At 41.5% G+C, this 14,378-nt stretch overlaps 2 protein-coding genes across 2 annotated transcripts in view; both read left to right on the forward strand.

Annotated features, from left to right (window-relative positions):
• The first annotated feature begins 80 nt into the window (after nucleotides 1-80).
• On the forward strand, nucleotides 81-11,827 carry LOC122782118 (clathrin heavy chain linker domain-containing protein 1-like). Its single transcript, XM_044046331.1, has 9 exons — nucleotides 81-288; nucleotides 605-803; nucleotides 885-1,000; nucleotides 1,090-1,279; nucleotides 1,769-1,796; nucleotides 3,562-3,761; nucleotides 3,844-4,040; nucleotides 4,633-4,902; nucleotides 11,787-11,827. Exons 1-9 carry the CDS (start codon nucleotides 243-245, stop codon nucleotides 11,825-11,827), a joined length of 1,287 nt encoding a protein of 428 aa, XP_043902266.1. The 5' UTR covers nucleotides 81-242.
• A 2,155-nt stretch (nucleotides 11,828-13,982) lies between these two features.
• Nucleotides 13,983-14,378, forward strand: part of LOC122782119 (glypican-6-like) — a 125,485-nt gene continuing 125,089 nt past the window's right edge. Inside the window, exon 1 of the mRNA XM_044046332.1 lies at nucleotides 13,983-14,063. Within this exon, the coding sequence (XP_043902267.1) occupies nucleotides 13,983-14,063 (81 nt within the window). The remainder of the gene's footprint in view (nucleotides 14,064-14,378) is intronic.

Raw genomic sequence — 14,378 nt, forward strand, 5'->3', positions numbered from 1 at the left:
GAGACACTGAGAGACAGGCGAGACGAGACAGGTGAGACACTGAGGACAGATGAGACACTGAGGGACAGGTGAGACACTGAGAGACAGGCGAGACAAGACAGGTGAGACACTGAGGGACAGGTGAGACACTGGGGACAGTTGAGACACTGAGGGACAGGTGATCACGTGGTGTTTGTAACGTGTGATTGTTTCTGAACAGAATCTGTGAACTTCAGACGGAAACGTCTCGACTTAAAGACGAGATGAAGAGACGGAAGTCTTGGACAGAGCAGAGACGCTGGATCCCTGGTTATAAAACACACTGAGACACAAATGTTTGACTCACTGTCCATGTTCACTGTGTCCACTTAAGGACACACAACATACACACAAGAAATGTCAGAGTACAGTGAAAACACACAACAAACAAACTGCTAACAACACGACACACAGAGACTCAAAATCACAACAAATACATTACAAAGGTCTAAAATAATATAAAATGACGACATAGAGGAAATAAAACTGCTACACAAAGACAGAGCGTCTGAAAATGTCCACAGAGACACAAACCGTCCATGTCTAGGTGGATCAACCGATGGTTGACGTCTGTCTCCTTCCTCAGGTTTGACCGTTGCTGAGTCTCAGGATCCTGAAGCTCTGGACAGACAGCTGAGACGTCTCCAGGCTCAGAGGACAGCTCTGCTGGACACCAGGAGTTGTTGCGTGTCCCTGGACGTCAAAGACCAGCTGGACACCGAGCTGAGGACACATGAGCTCCGCAGAGACGAGCTGAGCACAGAGAACAAGCGTCTGAGCATCCTGTGAGAACTGTCTGTCCACACTGATGTGAGACAAAGTCTGAGGACGTCTCACGTCTCTGAGCTGTGTTTTTTTTGTCTCAGATGGAGGCGTCTCAGGTCTGTGTGTGGACGTCTGTCTCACTGGGAGGACGACGAGCAGCAGGTCCCTCTGGAGGACCTGCTGTCCTCTATGCTGGAGGACATGAGACTGAGCGGAGGTGAGGCGACAACGGCGCCCTCTGGTGGAGGCGGAGCCTGACGTCATATTATTGAAATGATTTTTAACTCGTTTTAAATTTCCGTGCAGAAACAAACGGGGACGACGTTGAGCTGTTTGAGGACGAAGAACCGAGCGGAGTGAACGAGTCTGAGCTCGTCAACGATCACGTGATCAGGTCCCTCCTGTTCTTAATCCCACTGTTTTTAATCTGTAATCTGTGTCAGATTATTTTCTGTGTTTTATTGAGTTTCTTCTCTTTAAACTTGTTTTTTATCATGTGAGCTTCAGGAAAAATCCAAAAGAAAAGTTTCAAAGTTTCAAAACTTTGAAATAAATGTACTTTCAGGTGAAACTAAAATGTGAACCTCTGTCTCTGTCTGTGTCTGTCTCTCTGTGTCTCTGTCTCTCTGTCTCTCTCTCTCTCTCTCTCTCTCTCTCTGTGCTTCTGCCCCTCTGTCTGGGTTCCCTGTCTCTCTCTCTCTGTCTGTCTCTTTGTCTGTCTCCTGTGTTCTGTGTCTCTGCCCCTCTTGTCTGTGTCTGTCTCTCTGTGGTCTCTGTCTCTCTCTGTGTCTCTGCCTCTGTCTGTCTCTGTCTCTTTCTCTGTCTGTCTCTTTTGTCTCTGTGTCTTCTGTCTCTGTCTGCCCTCTGTCTCTTTGTCTCTCTCTCTCTCTCTCTCTCTGCTCTGTGTCTCTGTCTGTCTCTTTGTCGCCTCTTCTCTCTCTCTCTCTCTCTTCTCGCCTGGTGTCTCTGTGTCTCTGCCCCTCAGGTTCATGGACTCTGTTGAGTTCAGCTCAGTATGAAGACGCCAGGCCGCTACTCGCTGCCAGATCTCCCCAAGGAGTTCTGAGGAACCTGACGCCATGGAGCTGCTTTCTAGCGTGACAACACACACACACACACACACACAAACACACATGTACACACACACACGCACACACACATACACACACACACATGTACACACACACACACACACAGACACATGTACACATACACACACACATGTACACACACACACACACACACACACACACACACACACACACACACACACACACACCTGCCACACACCTGCATTACACACACACACGCACATGTACACACACACACACACACACACACACACGTACACACACACACACACACACAGTGTAGTGTAGTGTTTGTGGAAATCAAACAGCGAGGGGTCAATCGTGCCATGCCACGTGCGAATGCAGCGCACACCTGTGCGCACGCTCGTCTCAATGTGCAAATAATGATTTACTGTATGATGACGACTTTTGAGTTTAACAGCTGCTTCGCTTCACTATTCAAGCAGTCCATGTCACACCAGACCTCAGTTTTAATCATCACGTTAAACTTAACCAACAGCAACATGAGCAGGTATAGCCTACAACCACTTATGTAAGTCTGCTAAATGACATGTAATGTAACCAGCGCGTCATTAGTAAATCATAAGGGATGATGAGTCATGTGACACAGGTCACATACAGAAAACTGAACAACTGAACAACAACACGCACATGCTCACTTACAAATGTGAATTCTAACAAGTGAGAAAATGTGTTCATTGACAAACTGAAAATGAATCCGCTCTTGAAATTACAGATAAAAGCCCTTTTATTTTTTTAAATTTATAACTCAATATAAATTAATTATATGTATAATATAATATATGTATACAGTATGTATATGTAACATGTGCACGTGACTGAAATAGCCTAAACTGTCACATCTGTCACTCTTGGTAATACATGGACTGCTTGTTGTTAAACTCAAAACTCGTCATCATAAAGTAAATGATTATTTGTACATTGAGACGAGCGTGCGCACAGACATGACGCTCATCACCCCTCACCCATTATTTGGTGTACTCGCTTGTTTTTCAGTCTTTATGCAGCGTAGACGACGAGGTTAAGGCGTGTCAGTATAGTGTGCTGGTATAAAATGCCCCTGATAACACACACACACACACACACACGCGCACATGCGCACACACACGCACACGCCTTGCGCTTTACACACGAACGCTACGTTACACACACACACACATGCACACACACACACGTACACACATACGTACGCGCAGCGCCACACACACACAGACACACACATACACACACACACATACACACAGCGCTTTACAGACATTAGCATATGGTGACATCATCACATCGTATTTGCTGACTTCACAGACATACCGCGTACACACACACACAGACACGAACATACCGTTACACATGTACACACACACACACCCACCTGCGCACACACACAGACACACCGCGTACACACACACACACACCGCCGCGCACCACACCTGCGCTTACCTGCGTCACGCTGCATACGCACACACCTGCGTACACACACACATACCATACACACACCGCGTACGCACACACCGCGTGCGCACACCGCGTACACACCCCTTTACCTGCACCCAGCGCACACACACACACACAGACACACACATACACACACACATATTACCTGTGGCACACACACACAGACATTAGCATATGAGTGACATCATCACATCGTATTTGCTGACTTGTCTCTCGTCTCATGTCAGGTGTGTCGCCCCCCCTGGGCTCGGCCCCCCCGGGCTCAGCCTCTCCCCTCCTCCTCTTCTTTCAGGCCCTGCTGGTGACTGTCCCTCCTGGTGTCCAGCTGTCCCCCTCTCTGTCCTCTCAGTGCGTCCTCATGGCGCTGAGTCACGGCGCCTTGCGCCTCCTCACTCACGCCGTCACACAGAACAAGTAAAGAAACCTGACCTTTGACCTGTCAGCGTGTGCTGCCCCCTGCTGGTGATTTTTCAGTGTCTTTGTTTCTTCGTCTCAGACTGAGCTTCTCTGAGCAGCTGGGCGACGTCCTCACTGAGCACGCTCAGCAGAACATGGGCGTGGCCGACCAGTGTCTGGCGTTAGCGAGCGTCGTTTACGAGGCGTGTGGGCGGAGCAGGAAGTCTGCACTGAGCATGTGCAGAAGAGGCCTCATCCACAGTGCTGCAGAGTTCATGGAGCACAACCTCACAACAGGTGTGTGTGTATGTGTCATAAACATTGACCTTGTCAGGACCACTAGTCCTCATGGAGACCAAAACCTGGTCCTAATGAGGCAGAACCTCATCTCTGAGGGACTTCAGTATCGTAACGATAAGTGACCTGTACACGTTTGTAAAGCGCTCACTCTCACACAGAGAAAATCAGTGGTTTGACTTTAGAAGTTGATCCTCTGCTGCCTCCGTCACTGAGTTCAAATGTCTTATTTTAGAGCTTTTAAAATGCTTTGTTCAGATTGACCTCAGTGACACAAAGTGACCACACGAGGCAGCAGCAGACCTGCAGCTCCTGTGTCACTGAAAAGTCTGTCTGACAGTGAGATAAAGACGTGAACGTGATGTTAAGATAAAACAAACTTAAACTTAAACTTAAACTGGGTCTTTTGTTAAGTGGTTTTGTTTCTGCTGGTTGTGTTCAGGATTTTTTGTCTTCATTGTTGTCTCCTTTATAAAAGTGTAAATATTCCATACAGCAGACAGAAAGTATGAACTGGCCCTTTAAAAGCAGCAGGTGGCGCTGTGAGCTCTCTCTCGCTCTCCCTCTCTCTCTCTCTCTCTCTCTCTCTCAGATGATATCATTTGGGTTCTATGTCGCTCGCCCAGCCTCTCTCTCCTCCAGCTGTTGACGGAGCGCCGGTCTTCAGACAGGTGTCGCAGAGCGGCCATCTTGTCAGTGGGCGTGGCCTGTTCCACTCTGCTGGCCGCTGACCCCCCACACCAGGAGGTGGCGCTGCAGCTTCTGGACGGCTTGGTCCAGCGAGGCCGAGGTGCGTCCGCCATGTTTGTTTACGTTCAAACATCAGAGCAGAGACACATTTTTAAAACGTGTCCTTCCTTCTGTCCTTCCAAAGCTTCAAACGATTCATTTAATAATCGATTCTTTTTCTTCAGCCCTATTTATTTGACTTTTCTCATTTGTCCCAAGTGGTCGTTCAGCTCAGCACCCGGCTGCTGCTGCTGCTGCTGCTGCTGCTGCTGCTGCTGCTGCTGCTGCTGCTGCTTTTGCTGCTGCTGCTGCTGCAGTAGTGCAAAGAATGTGATGCCTTCCAGCTCTTATCACCTTTGCAGAAATTCAGAACACGCTGCCAAGTGCCCCGGCTGCATTTAGGTGCACAGTAATTAAACCCTTTGATTAGACATACTAAATATAATGTGACTGTGATGGTTGTGTGAGGTCCTCAGGCAACAGAGAGAGAGAGATGTAACAGGTTTTTTTTGGGGCTGCTCTTCAGACGAAAAGCAGGGCAGGTGATGAACTTTGACAAATGTCTGATTTATGCTCCAAACCATTATATTTATCTGTCCCTTACTGTCACACAGTACAGTTTTTTTTTCCCTCCAACCCCTGGAAGTTAGTTGAAAGTTAGGGAATCTTTAGCAGCCTCCAAGTGTGTTAACATATGGTCGGAGCGATGGAGGGAATTATCTGTGTCATCTTGTTTGGACATATTCAATTTGGGTCTCGGGGCCCCGGTGGAAATAGTTGAAAGTGGGTGATTTGGGTGATAGAGAGCAGATCCAGATGGCAGCGCAGCAGCAAGATCAATCGAGCTTGATGCATTTTTCCCTCTTCAACGCAGAGACAGATGTGGTTTAACACAGTAATTGGTTTTTACGTCTCGCGCGCGGGTTTCACTTGACATGTAGAAACACCTGAGACGGCGTTTTCAAAGTTGCTTGTTAAAAAAACAAGCAAAAAACTCCGAAGCATGTTTTATTTTGTCATAACGAGTAGTAATAATCGTTATTATTTGTCATTTCAGGTGAAACTGGCTGTTTTATGCTGAATATAACCCGTGTTTTACAGCAGTTAGAATGATGGGAAACGGTTTGTATTTATAGCGCTTTACGTTCAAGCACTTTCAACTGCATTTTTCCACATCTACGCTATATGCGTCGCTATCACACGTCATTCGCACTCATTTACACGTACGGTTGGCACAGCTGTTAGGAGCAAATATGCGGTTAAATGCCAAGGGGCGTGTCTTTCATGTAGACTAGAGGAGTTGGAGACCTTACCGTTAGGAGTCGACCCGCTGTCCTTATACTGAGCCACAGATAAAACAGTGGTGAAGAGTTTTTCCAAATGCTGATTATGACCACAATCACTGTGTGATTACTTTATCATTGCCTTATATTTCCCAGCATCTAAAGTAACATCTTAAAAATATCACATATGTTTGATTGCAAGTAGATTAGAGCAGAATTGTCAGCTATTTTGATAATTGATTAATCAGTTTGACGCTTTTTTCATGATTAAAACACGATTTCTGATTGTTTTAGCTTCTCAAATGTGAAGATTTTCTTCATTTCCTTGCTCCATATCACAAAAAAAATCATTAAAACTCAATCACTGTGGACAAATCAAGACGTTCTAGAACATCGTTAATTCCATTAATGGAGAAAATACTCAGATAAATTGTTTATAAAAAGAATCGTTAGTTGCAGCTCTAAGGTAAATACAACCAAAAGCTCAAAATGTTTCTCAAACTGACAGGTAATAAACAAAATTCAGCCAATCCAGGTAATACTTATTTTTTTTACTTCATAGAGAGTTCCTGTGTTGTTGATGTTAATATTAACGCTGCTAATTGAGCTGCTTTTTTTACTTAGAATTATGAATTTAATTTAATTTCAATTTTCTTTTTAAATGTGGTCCTACTTTATAGAACTACTGAATATAAATATAATAGACTACTAGATATAAAATGTATCATGACTTTAAACAAGAACACATAAGAAGACAACAAGACAGATTACCATGGGTGCACCTGCGGCACAGATGTGTGCCGTGTGAGCACTAAGGGTTAAACGGAACATACAGAACAGGGGTTTTTTTTTATACCTTATTTTGCCCAAAGCTTACTTGTGACATAAGATACAGTCGTACATCATTCAACAAGCTTTAATTCCACCACGTGTGTCTGGACGAGCTCCCGTTCGCCCTCTAATCTAGGTTGTGTCAGCTGAATAAAGGGCCCTTTAAAATATGCCGCAGTCCAAATAAAGAAAGGACAGTCACGACACAGATGTGTGAGGGGCCAAAGCTCTACCTGAGTCAATAGATCTCACAGATAGAGGTGTCAACCTTTCACAGGAAGCTGGGGCACTGCCAGCCTTTTAGCTTTTCCAGGCCCAGTCTGTTGAACTTGGCTGAACCAGCGAGGCCGCAGAGAAACGGAGAGGAACAAAAAAAAAAAAAAAAAAAAAAAGGTGAAAGACAAAGAGCGGCTCTGTCAGGGCTGTCATTGAGAGAAATTCTTGACTTTGCCCATGTAACATGGCTCATATTTCAATAGATTTTGTTCTAATGCTAATACACTGTTCTGAAATGAGTGACACGAGAGAGAATTGTTTTTTTTTTTAACTAATGATAGTTTCAGTAATGGTAGTTTACGGCTTTAGGTCCTTGATGACTCTACTTTTCCCAGCTGGATCTGTAATGTATTGAGTTCTAAGTTTTATGTTTTACACCAACAAACAAAGTCAATCTTCACCTTTAAGGTCTCATCCTTGCATCAGAGTATAGCAGGAATTATTCTGAGGGCATCACATGTGACTTTAATCTCAGAATTCTGACCTTTACTTTAGAATTCTGACTTTTTTCTCAAAATTCAGATTTTTTTCTCAAAAATCTGACTTTTTTTTCTCAAAATTCTGACTTTTTTCTCAACATTCTGACTTTTTTCTCAAAAATCAGACTTTTTTTTCTCAAAATTCAGATTTTTTCTCAAAATTCTGACTTTTTTCTCTGTAATTAGATTTTCTCAAAAATCTGACTTTTTTCTCAAAATTCTGACTTTTTTCTCAAACTTCTGACTTTAATTAATGCACAGGACTGTGTTCCTGCTTGTAAGTGTATATTTTATATTGGTACAATCAATACTTTCAAGGCAGCCTTGAAATATTGAAACAAGATACACATCACTAGTTCATTTTATAAAGTTTACAAAACTATAAATAGTTTACACGTTATTGGTGGTAAGAAACATCATTTAATATTGTTAATTTTATTACACAAACGTGTTATACCGTGGTGGATTTACCGTTCATTTGTACATTATGTAGAATATCTATTCTAGAAATGGTCGTCAAATTTGGTAAAAAATAAGTAGTAATCAAGCTACCTAATCAATGTACTATAAAAGCACTTTAATACACTTAAGGTGTTGAGAGGGATATTTTGTAATGTTAAAAATTGAGTAATTGTATTTGAAAACACTGGTATTATATCTTTATACACACATATATGTAGACATAGAGGTTTATAGTGTACATTTTTGTGTGTACATTTTTTGCACCTTAGATTAATGATGTTTTTTTTCCTTTTTTAAAGGTAGCTTGAAGGTTAAAGGAAACTTGCATGTCTCCAGGTGTGTGAGTCTATACATAAGGAACGTGATCGATTCTAAAACAGAATCAAACTCAGCTGTTGAACGTATCGAGGTTAGAATAGATCTTTGGAGCTCAAAGGAGGCCCCGGCTCCAGATAACTTAGCCGTCGGATTGAAATATCAAGAGCGTGGACCTGCTCCTCCGGTGCCTCCGCCTCCATCTGAAGGTAATGAGTCTCTGTGGCAGCCGGACATTATGAGGAAGAGAGGAGGCGATATTCCACGGGCTGGAATCTGGTGGTAGATCAGCGATAATAAATGTGATTCATTCAAGATGGCGCACTCTGTTATTGAGCCTGTGCTAGCACTCGACGATGACCACCCCCACCCCCACCTCCCCCAAACAGATGAAAACAAATCCTGATTTCATTTTAAATGCAGCCCACTCGCATAATACCTCCTGTATGAACTCCACTCTGCTCTTTTATCTGCTGCGTTCGAGGGAACAAACTCCGAATGAGACTCTCAAATTAATAAAATTTACTGCATCACTAGACCTTTTCAGGAATTTTCAGCATGGCTAAATAATAATATTTTTTTTTTTTCTGTCTCTTGACTTCATGATCTGTTGGCTTGTTTGGCAAGAGGCGCTGGCAAGAACGCGCTCGCTTTATAAACGCTGGCAAACGCGCGCGGTCAAGGGAGGAAGCAGATGGCACGGCCCATATGCAGTTTGCCCCTTGGCCAGGTAGTCTAATGAATCCTTTCGGGAGTGTTTGGCATCGGAGCCTCGGTGGGCACGCGACCCACTCTTTCCCCATAGCTGACCGCAAATATTCACATTCCTCTGCAACGTACAGTACGGGCCCCTCAAAGAATTGGGAGGACAAAGTCCATTCCTTATGAGTTTCATCTTTTAGTTATTTTTTTTAGTGCTGGAACTAGATTTGTTGAAAAAAATGAGGACAGTTTATCTTTTGTCCAAATTTGGGACACACACACACACACGGGACGTTATTAGAAACTAAAATCTCTCATTTGTTAAATGACTTGAAATGACCCTTTATTTAATAGATACAAATACAAAGTTTTGTGTTGCTGAAATATCTATCTGAGAAATAGACTACAGACTACAAGACTGTAAAGATTATAGAAGTAATGTTGTTGTCACTGTTATCAAGTTAAGCCTGTCCCACACTGGAGGATTTTCAAATCTGACTTGATTTAAAAACAAACAAACATTGGAGACCACAGACACAACAAACCGATGTAACCGATTTTCAGTATTTTAATCCCGACGAAGCACAGACGTGACGCGGTTGAAGTCATGCCTGAGGGGACAGAATCAACCAAGTTAAAGTTCTAAACAAAGGTATGCAACGTAAACTCGCTCTCATTGGTTATTGCGGGGTTCTGCTCACGCCCCCAATCGCTGTTCAGTCGTAAATATCAGACATGTTTAATGTTTACAATTGGAAATCGGGACGTTGCGTCCGTTAATCCCTCACACTACAGGATAATTTAATCTGTTCAAATTGGAATTGGAAGGTTCTGATCTGGACCAAAATATCCTCTAGTGCTTTAAGTGGTAATAGGGGTGGGACTCCAATACAGTGAAAATATTGCAATGTATAAATATAAGTATTTATATATAAATACTTATTATTATATATATTTTATATATAAGTACTTTTTTCAGCATATGTGGTTGTGTATGAGAGAACATGATGTTATTGTGATAGACGGCGCCACATGGGCTTGGAAGCAGTTTCAAATATCCACTTAATGCAGTCTGCCACTGCATCAAGAAACACAGACTAAACCTGTGTAACCTTTTGTCTGTTGAATAAAGGTTCAAGTGGATTACCAAATTAGACATTGAAGTTTTTATTCCGTTTCGTAAAAGAGTCCCAACCTTTTTTTAAAATGGGGTTCGTATTCGCCCCATTTTTAGATTGTTAGACTAGATGGAATATGAATTAACTTGTAATATTTGGTGCCTGCAGCGCTCCCATTGCAAACGGTTGAATTCTTAATTTGTGATGCTTCTCTAACCTTATACTGAAGCGTCTGTAACATTTCCTTTATTCCCATGGTGTCTCTTCCTTATTTTCCTCCTCAAGGCTTCTCTTTTTGGGTTCAATTCCAGTTACTCACTCCAAGATTGTCCAATTTTTTTTCCCCCCCTTTTTGTCTGTGTGTCTCTGTGTTTTGAAATGTGTTTTGGGTTATTGTTTTGCTGCATGATGAATTCCCCCCTGATTAGATTGGACACATTTTCTCTGTACACTGGCAGACCAACATTTTCCATAAATGTCTAAACTCGACACATGGCCGTGACGGCGCTCTCTTCCGTGGTGCACAGATGAGATCTTCTCTCCACTGTGTGGCATTTGCGTCATGTTGGTGGAGGTTAATGTTGAGTCAGTCTACAAAACTTTGTTACAGGAAGTTGGCTTCCTGATCAGCTGATGTGGAGTTTGCATTTTGTGCTATTAGTTTCTGCTCTTCACACTATAAAAAGTGGCTGAGAACGTAAAAATATTACAAATGTGGTGAGCAGAATTATGGAAATGTGGAAATTTAAAACTCGCCTCGATTAACCGTTCACTCATGAGTAACTGCACCACCTCCTGCACTGCCTTTAGAGTTTTCTATTGCCTTAAATCAACCTACATTGGTGGATCATGATAACGTCACACCAGCTGAATGGAGTTTGTTGGCGATGTCACTTTCTCTGTCTGCAAGTGTGGTTAATAATAATAATGCATTTTATTTTAGAAGATACTGCCAAGGGGAAGGAGGTAGATGATAAAGTGGAGGGGCCCCAGGACTGAACCCTGAGACACACCTGTAGTGATGGGGGAGGTCTGTTTGGTCTCGATTATGTCAGAAAATGTTGATTGGTATTTGCCAGACCATGAAACGACGACGTTCTCTTTTTGTCTCTTTGTCAAATGGAGCAAAGGAACCAAAACATTTTGCTTTATCACTTGCTCATGCACTAAAACTGTTTTAGCTGAGTCATATTGTGTGCTCTTTGTTCTCTATGGGAGAAGGACAGTGAGTTTTGTTTGAAATGTCTTACAATGACTCGGCACAAATGTGTTACCAAGAGCTCCATGGTTTAAAAGGTCGGACTGATATCGGTATCGGCAGATACTTAAGTTTGTGATCACTCAATATTTGCTTGCTTTGGCTCTTATTTATTCAACCTATTTTTATCCCTGTGGCACATGGATGAGAATGATCAGTGTCTCCAACTGTTTAGGTTAATGACGTGGAGAAGTGATACCTCTGGATATTTTGGATTATTGTTATTATTATTATATATAGCATCTCATCTCGTGATGACTCAGATTTCAACTTTGCTCTTTTTCCTCTCACAGACCGCTCTGTGCTCTTCATATTCTTTTACGTCTATATTTAGCAACACATGGAAATGAAATCTAAGATTAAAACCAATATAGCAGGAAACACCTGGACAACAAGGAAGTGCTTTTAAATGCATGGCCTCAAAAAGCACAAGGGACTATAATTAATAAAACTAACTCTCCTACAGAAAAGTATTAGGGCCACATGTATAAAAAAAAATAATTAAAAAAAACGTGGTCGCAGAGAATTACTTTACTTTACCATATCACCTTAATATAGCACTCGTCGATTTTTTTAACATTGCTGTTTGAAGGAGCTCATCAGGAATTATTTGGGATGGAGATTGTTTTACGGCTGCAAAATCGCCAACTAAAAGAAATAGTTCAAACTGAATGGTTTTGGTTTGTGGACAAAAGGGGAAATTTTAAGAACAGCATCGTGTTGAGGTTTGGGAAACTCAAATAATCATTTCTCAACATTTTCTGACATTCTAATCAATTAATCAAAGAAATAATCATTAGTTGCAGCCTTAAAGTCATTAAAATACTATCGAAAAAAAAGGTAAAACAAATCATAAAATGTTCACTCTCGTCTTGTGGCTTTTTACGTTCTGCGTTTTTTTTTTTTCATCAAAGTCTCATTTTAGTTCCATATTCTTTTTTTAACTTGTTTATTTTTTGTAGATTATAACCATTCAACAGATAACTATAGTGTTAAAGGAGTTTGTGGGCAGATATTTTGCCAAAAGCACTTTAAAAAGTAGAGAAATGAGCCACTGCAACTTTCAAAGTAAAGCTTCAACTGTGACAACAGAGGAAGTTTAGCGAGGAAAATGGGTTTACACCGCTCTGTTTTTCATTCTTTTTTTAATATTTTGATTTCTACATTAACGCAACCATGTTGACCAAACCCTCAGCTTTGAAGCCTCCTCTTCAGCTTCTGCCTTTGAAGCCTTATCGTGACTCAGCAAAGCGACTGAGACCAATCTGGGTTTGACTCGGTGTTTCTGCGGCTGTTTAGGTTGCACACACCTTATAGCACAACAACACAATATACAGACCAAAGCCGTTGAGAGAAAGTAAACCCATCTGTATGTGCAACTGTCCATCCTCAACTGTGCTTTAATATTCAAAAGGGTGTGTGTCCTAAAAGACGTTTCCTCTGCCTTTATTCTTGTGATTTGTGTTTTCTCTACAATGGAAGTTGCAAAACTACTTTTCAATATATGGTATGCATGAGTTTTTTGTTTTGTTTTCTTTTTCTTTGACAGCATATTTTCACAGTGAAGCAAAACACTTTAGCTTTCATAGCTTTAAATTATCCACTGTGGATTCAGTCTTTGGTTAGAAATGAACTTTTCTTGTCCTTCTATATTAATTTCAACCTAATGTAACAATCAGAGTTAATTTGCTCAAAATTCTGAGATTTTTTACATGTGGCCCTAATGCTCTTCTGTACTAATTTACTATAATAAATCATGCTTTATTATAGGAAATGTTATAATTATTGTCTGCATATTTGTATAGTATGATTTTCCCTTATTTATGAACATTATTTCTTATGTTTTTACCATATATTTTCTTCACAGGCTGTCTGGCATATTACTATCTAATTACTTTCTTACACTATCTTGTATTTTTTCCCCCTGTGCACCAGTGTTGACGGCTGTGTCAAAATGCATTGTTTTAATAACTAAGGAATCTATTAATTTATATTTTATTTAGATTTCCTACACCACTGTGCCTCAGAAACCCTTAACCCTGTGACACCTAAGCCTCAAAATGTCCGCCTGGACTTTGTTTTGCTTATTTTTACCGTAAAAGAGCCAAAAAATGTCCTGTCAGTAAGTGCTTCCAGAAAAAAACTCAATATCCATGTTAAAATAGTGTATTAACACTTCAAAATGAAGAAAAACAACATTTTTATTGAGAAAAACCACTGCAGTTGGACACAAACACCAGATTTGTGTGTTAAATTGGAAATTTCAACAGTTTAAAACATATTTGAAATAACATTTGTTTGAGTTTCTGTCTCAGTGTCTCAAAAACAGGCCAAAATGGAAACTACAACTCTCTTTCTGGTGATAAAGACGCAAATTTGCCGGCTTCCTGTAACAGCATGAGGGAAGTTACCGTAATAACCAAACGCTTGGTTTTCTTTCCATTGGAATTGTGTGACAACACGACTAAAACTAGTTAAAGTGACGAATAATGAATTCCCTTCTGTCCCAAGTGTTTCCCTCACACTGTGAACACGTTACAGTGAAGCTGTCGTCCGGCAGCAGCATCACAGTAAGTTAGTTTTGCTTTGATAAAAATGAACATACGAGCCAATGATTCTGTGTTGCATTTCCTGTTTATACCTTAGCTTTAATGCATTCACGTGTCACGCTGTGCCAGATGAGCGTGTAATGTTCCTGCCAATAGAGAAGGCTGCCAGGACTGACAGAGCGGATGTTACCCAGCCCCACCCACTCCCCCCAGTGTCAATTGCAGGGTGCAGTAAGGAACCGGGGGTGGTGGGGGGGGGTCCAGAAATAAATTATTTACATGTTGTGAGTATTATAGATTTTCTCCTCTGACAGAAAGACTCAGAACGAGTCAAAA

The sequence above is a fragment of the Solea senegalensis genome, linkage group LG15 (assembly GCF_019176455.1).
Source record: "Solea senegalensis isolate Sse05_10M linkage group LG15, IFAPA_SoseM_1, whole genome shotgun sequence".
Taxonomy (NCBI): Eukaryota; Metazoa; Chordata; class Actinopteri; order Pleuronectiformes; family Soleidae; genus Solea; species Solea senegalensis.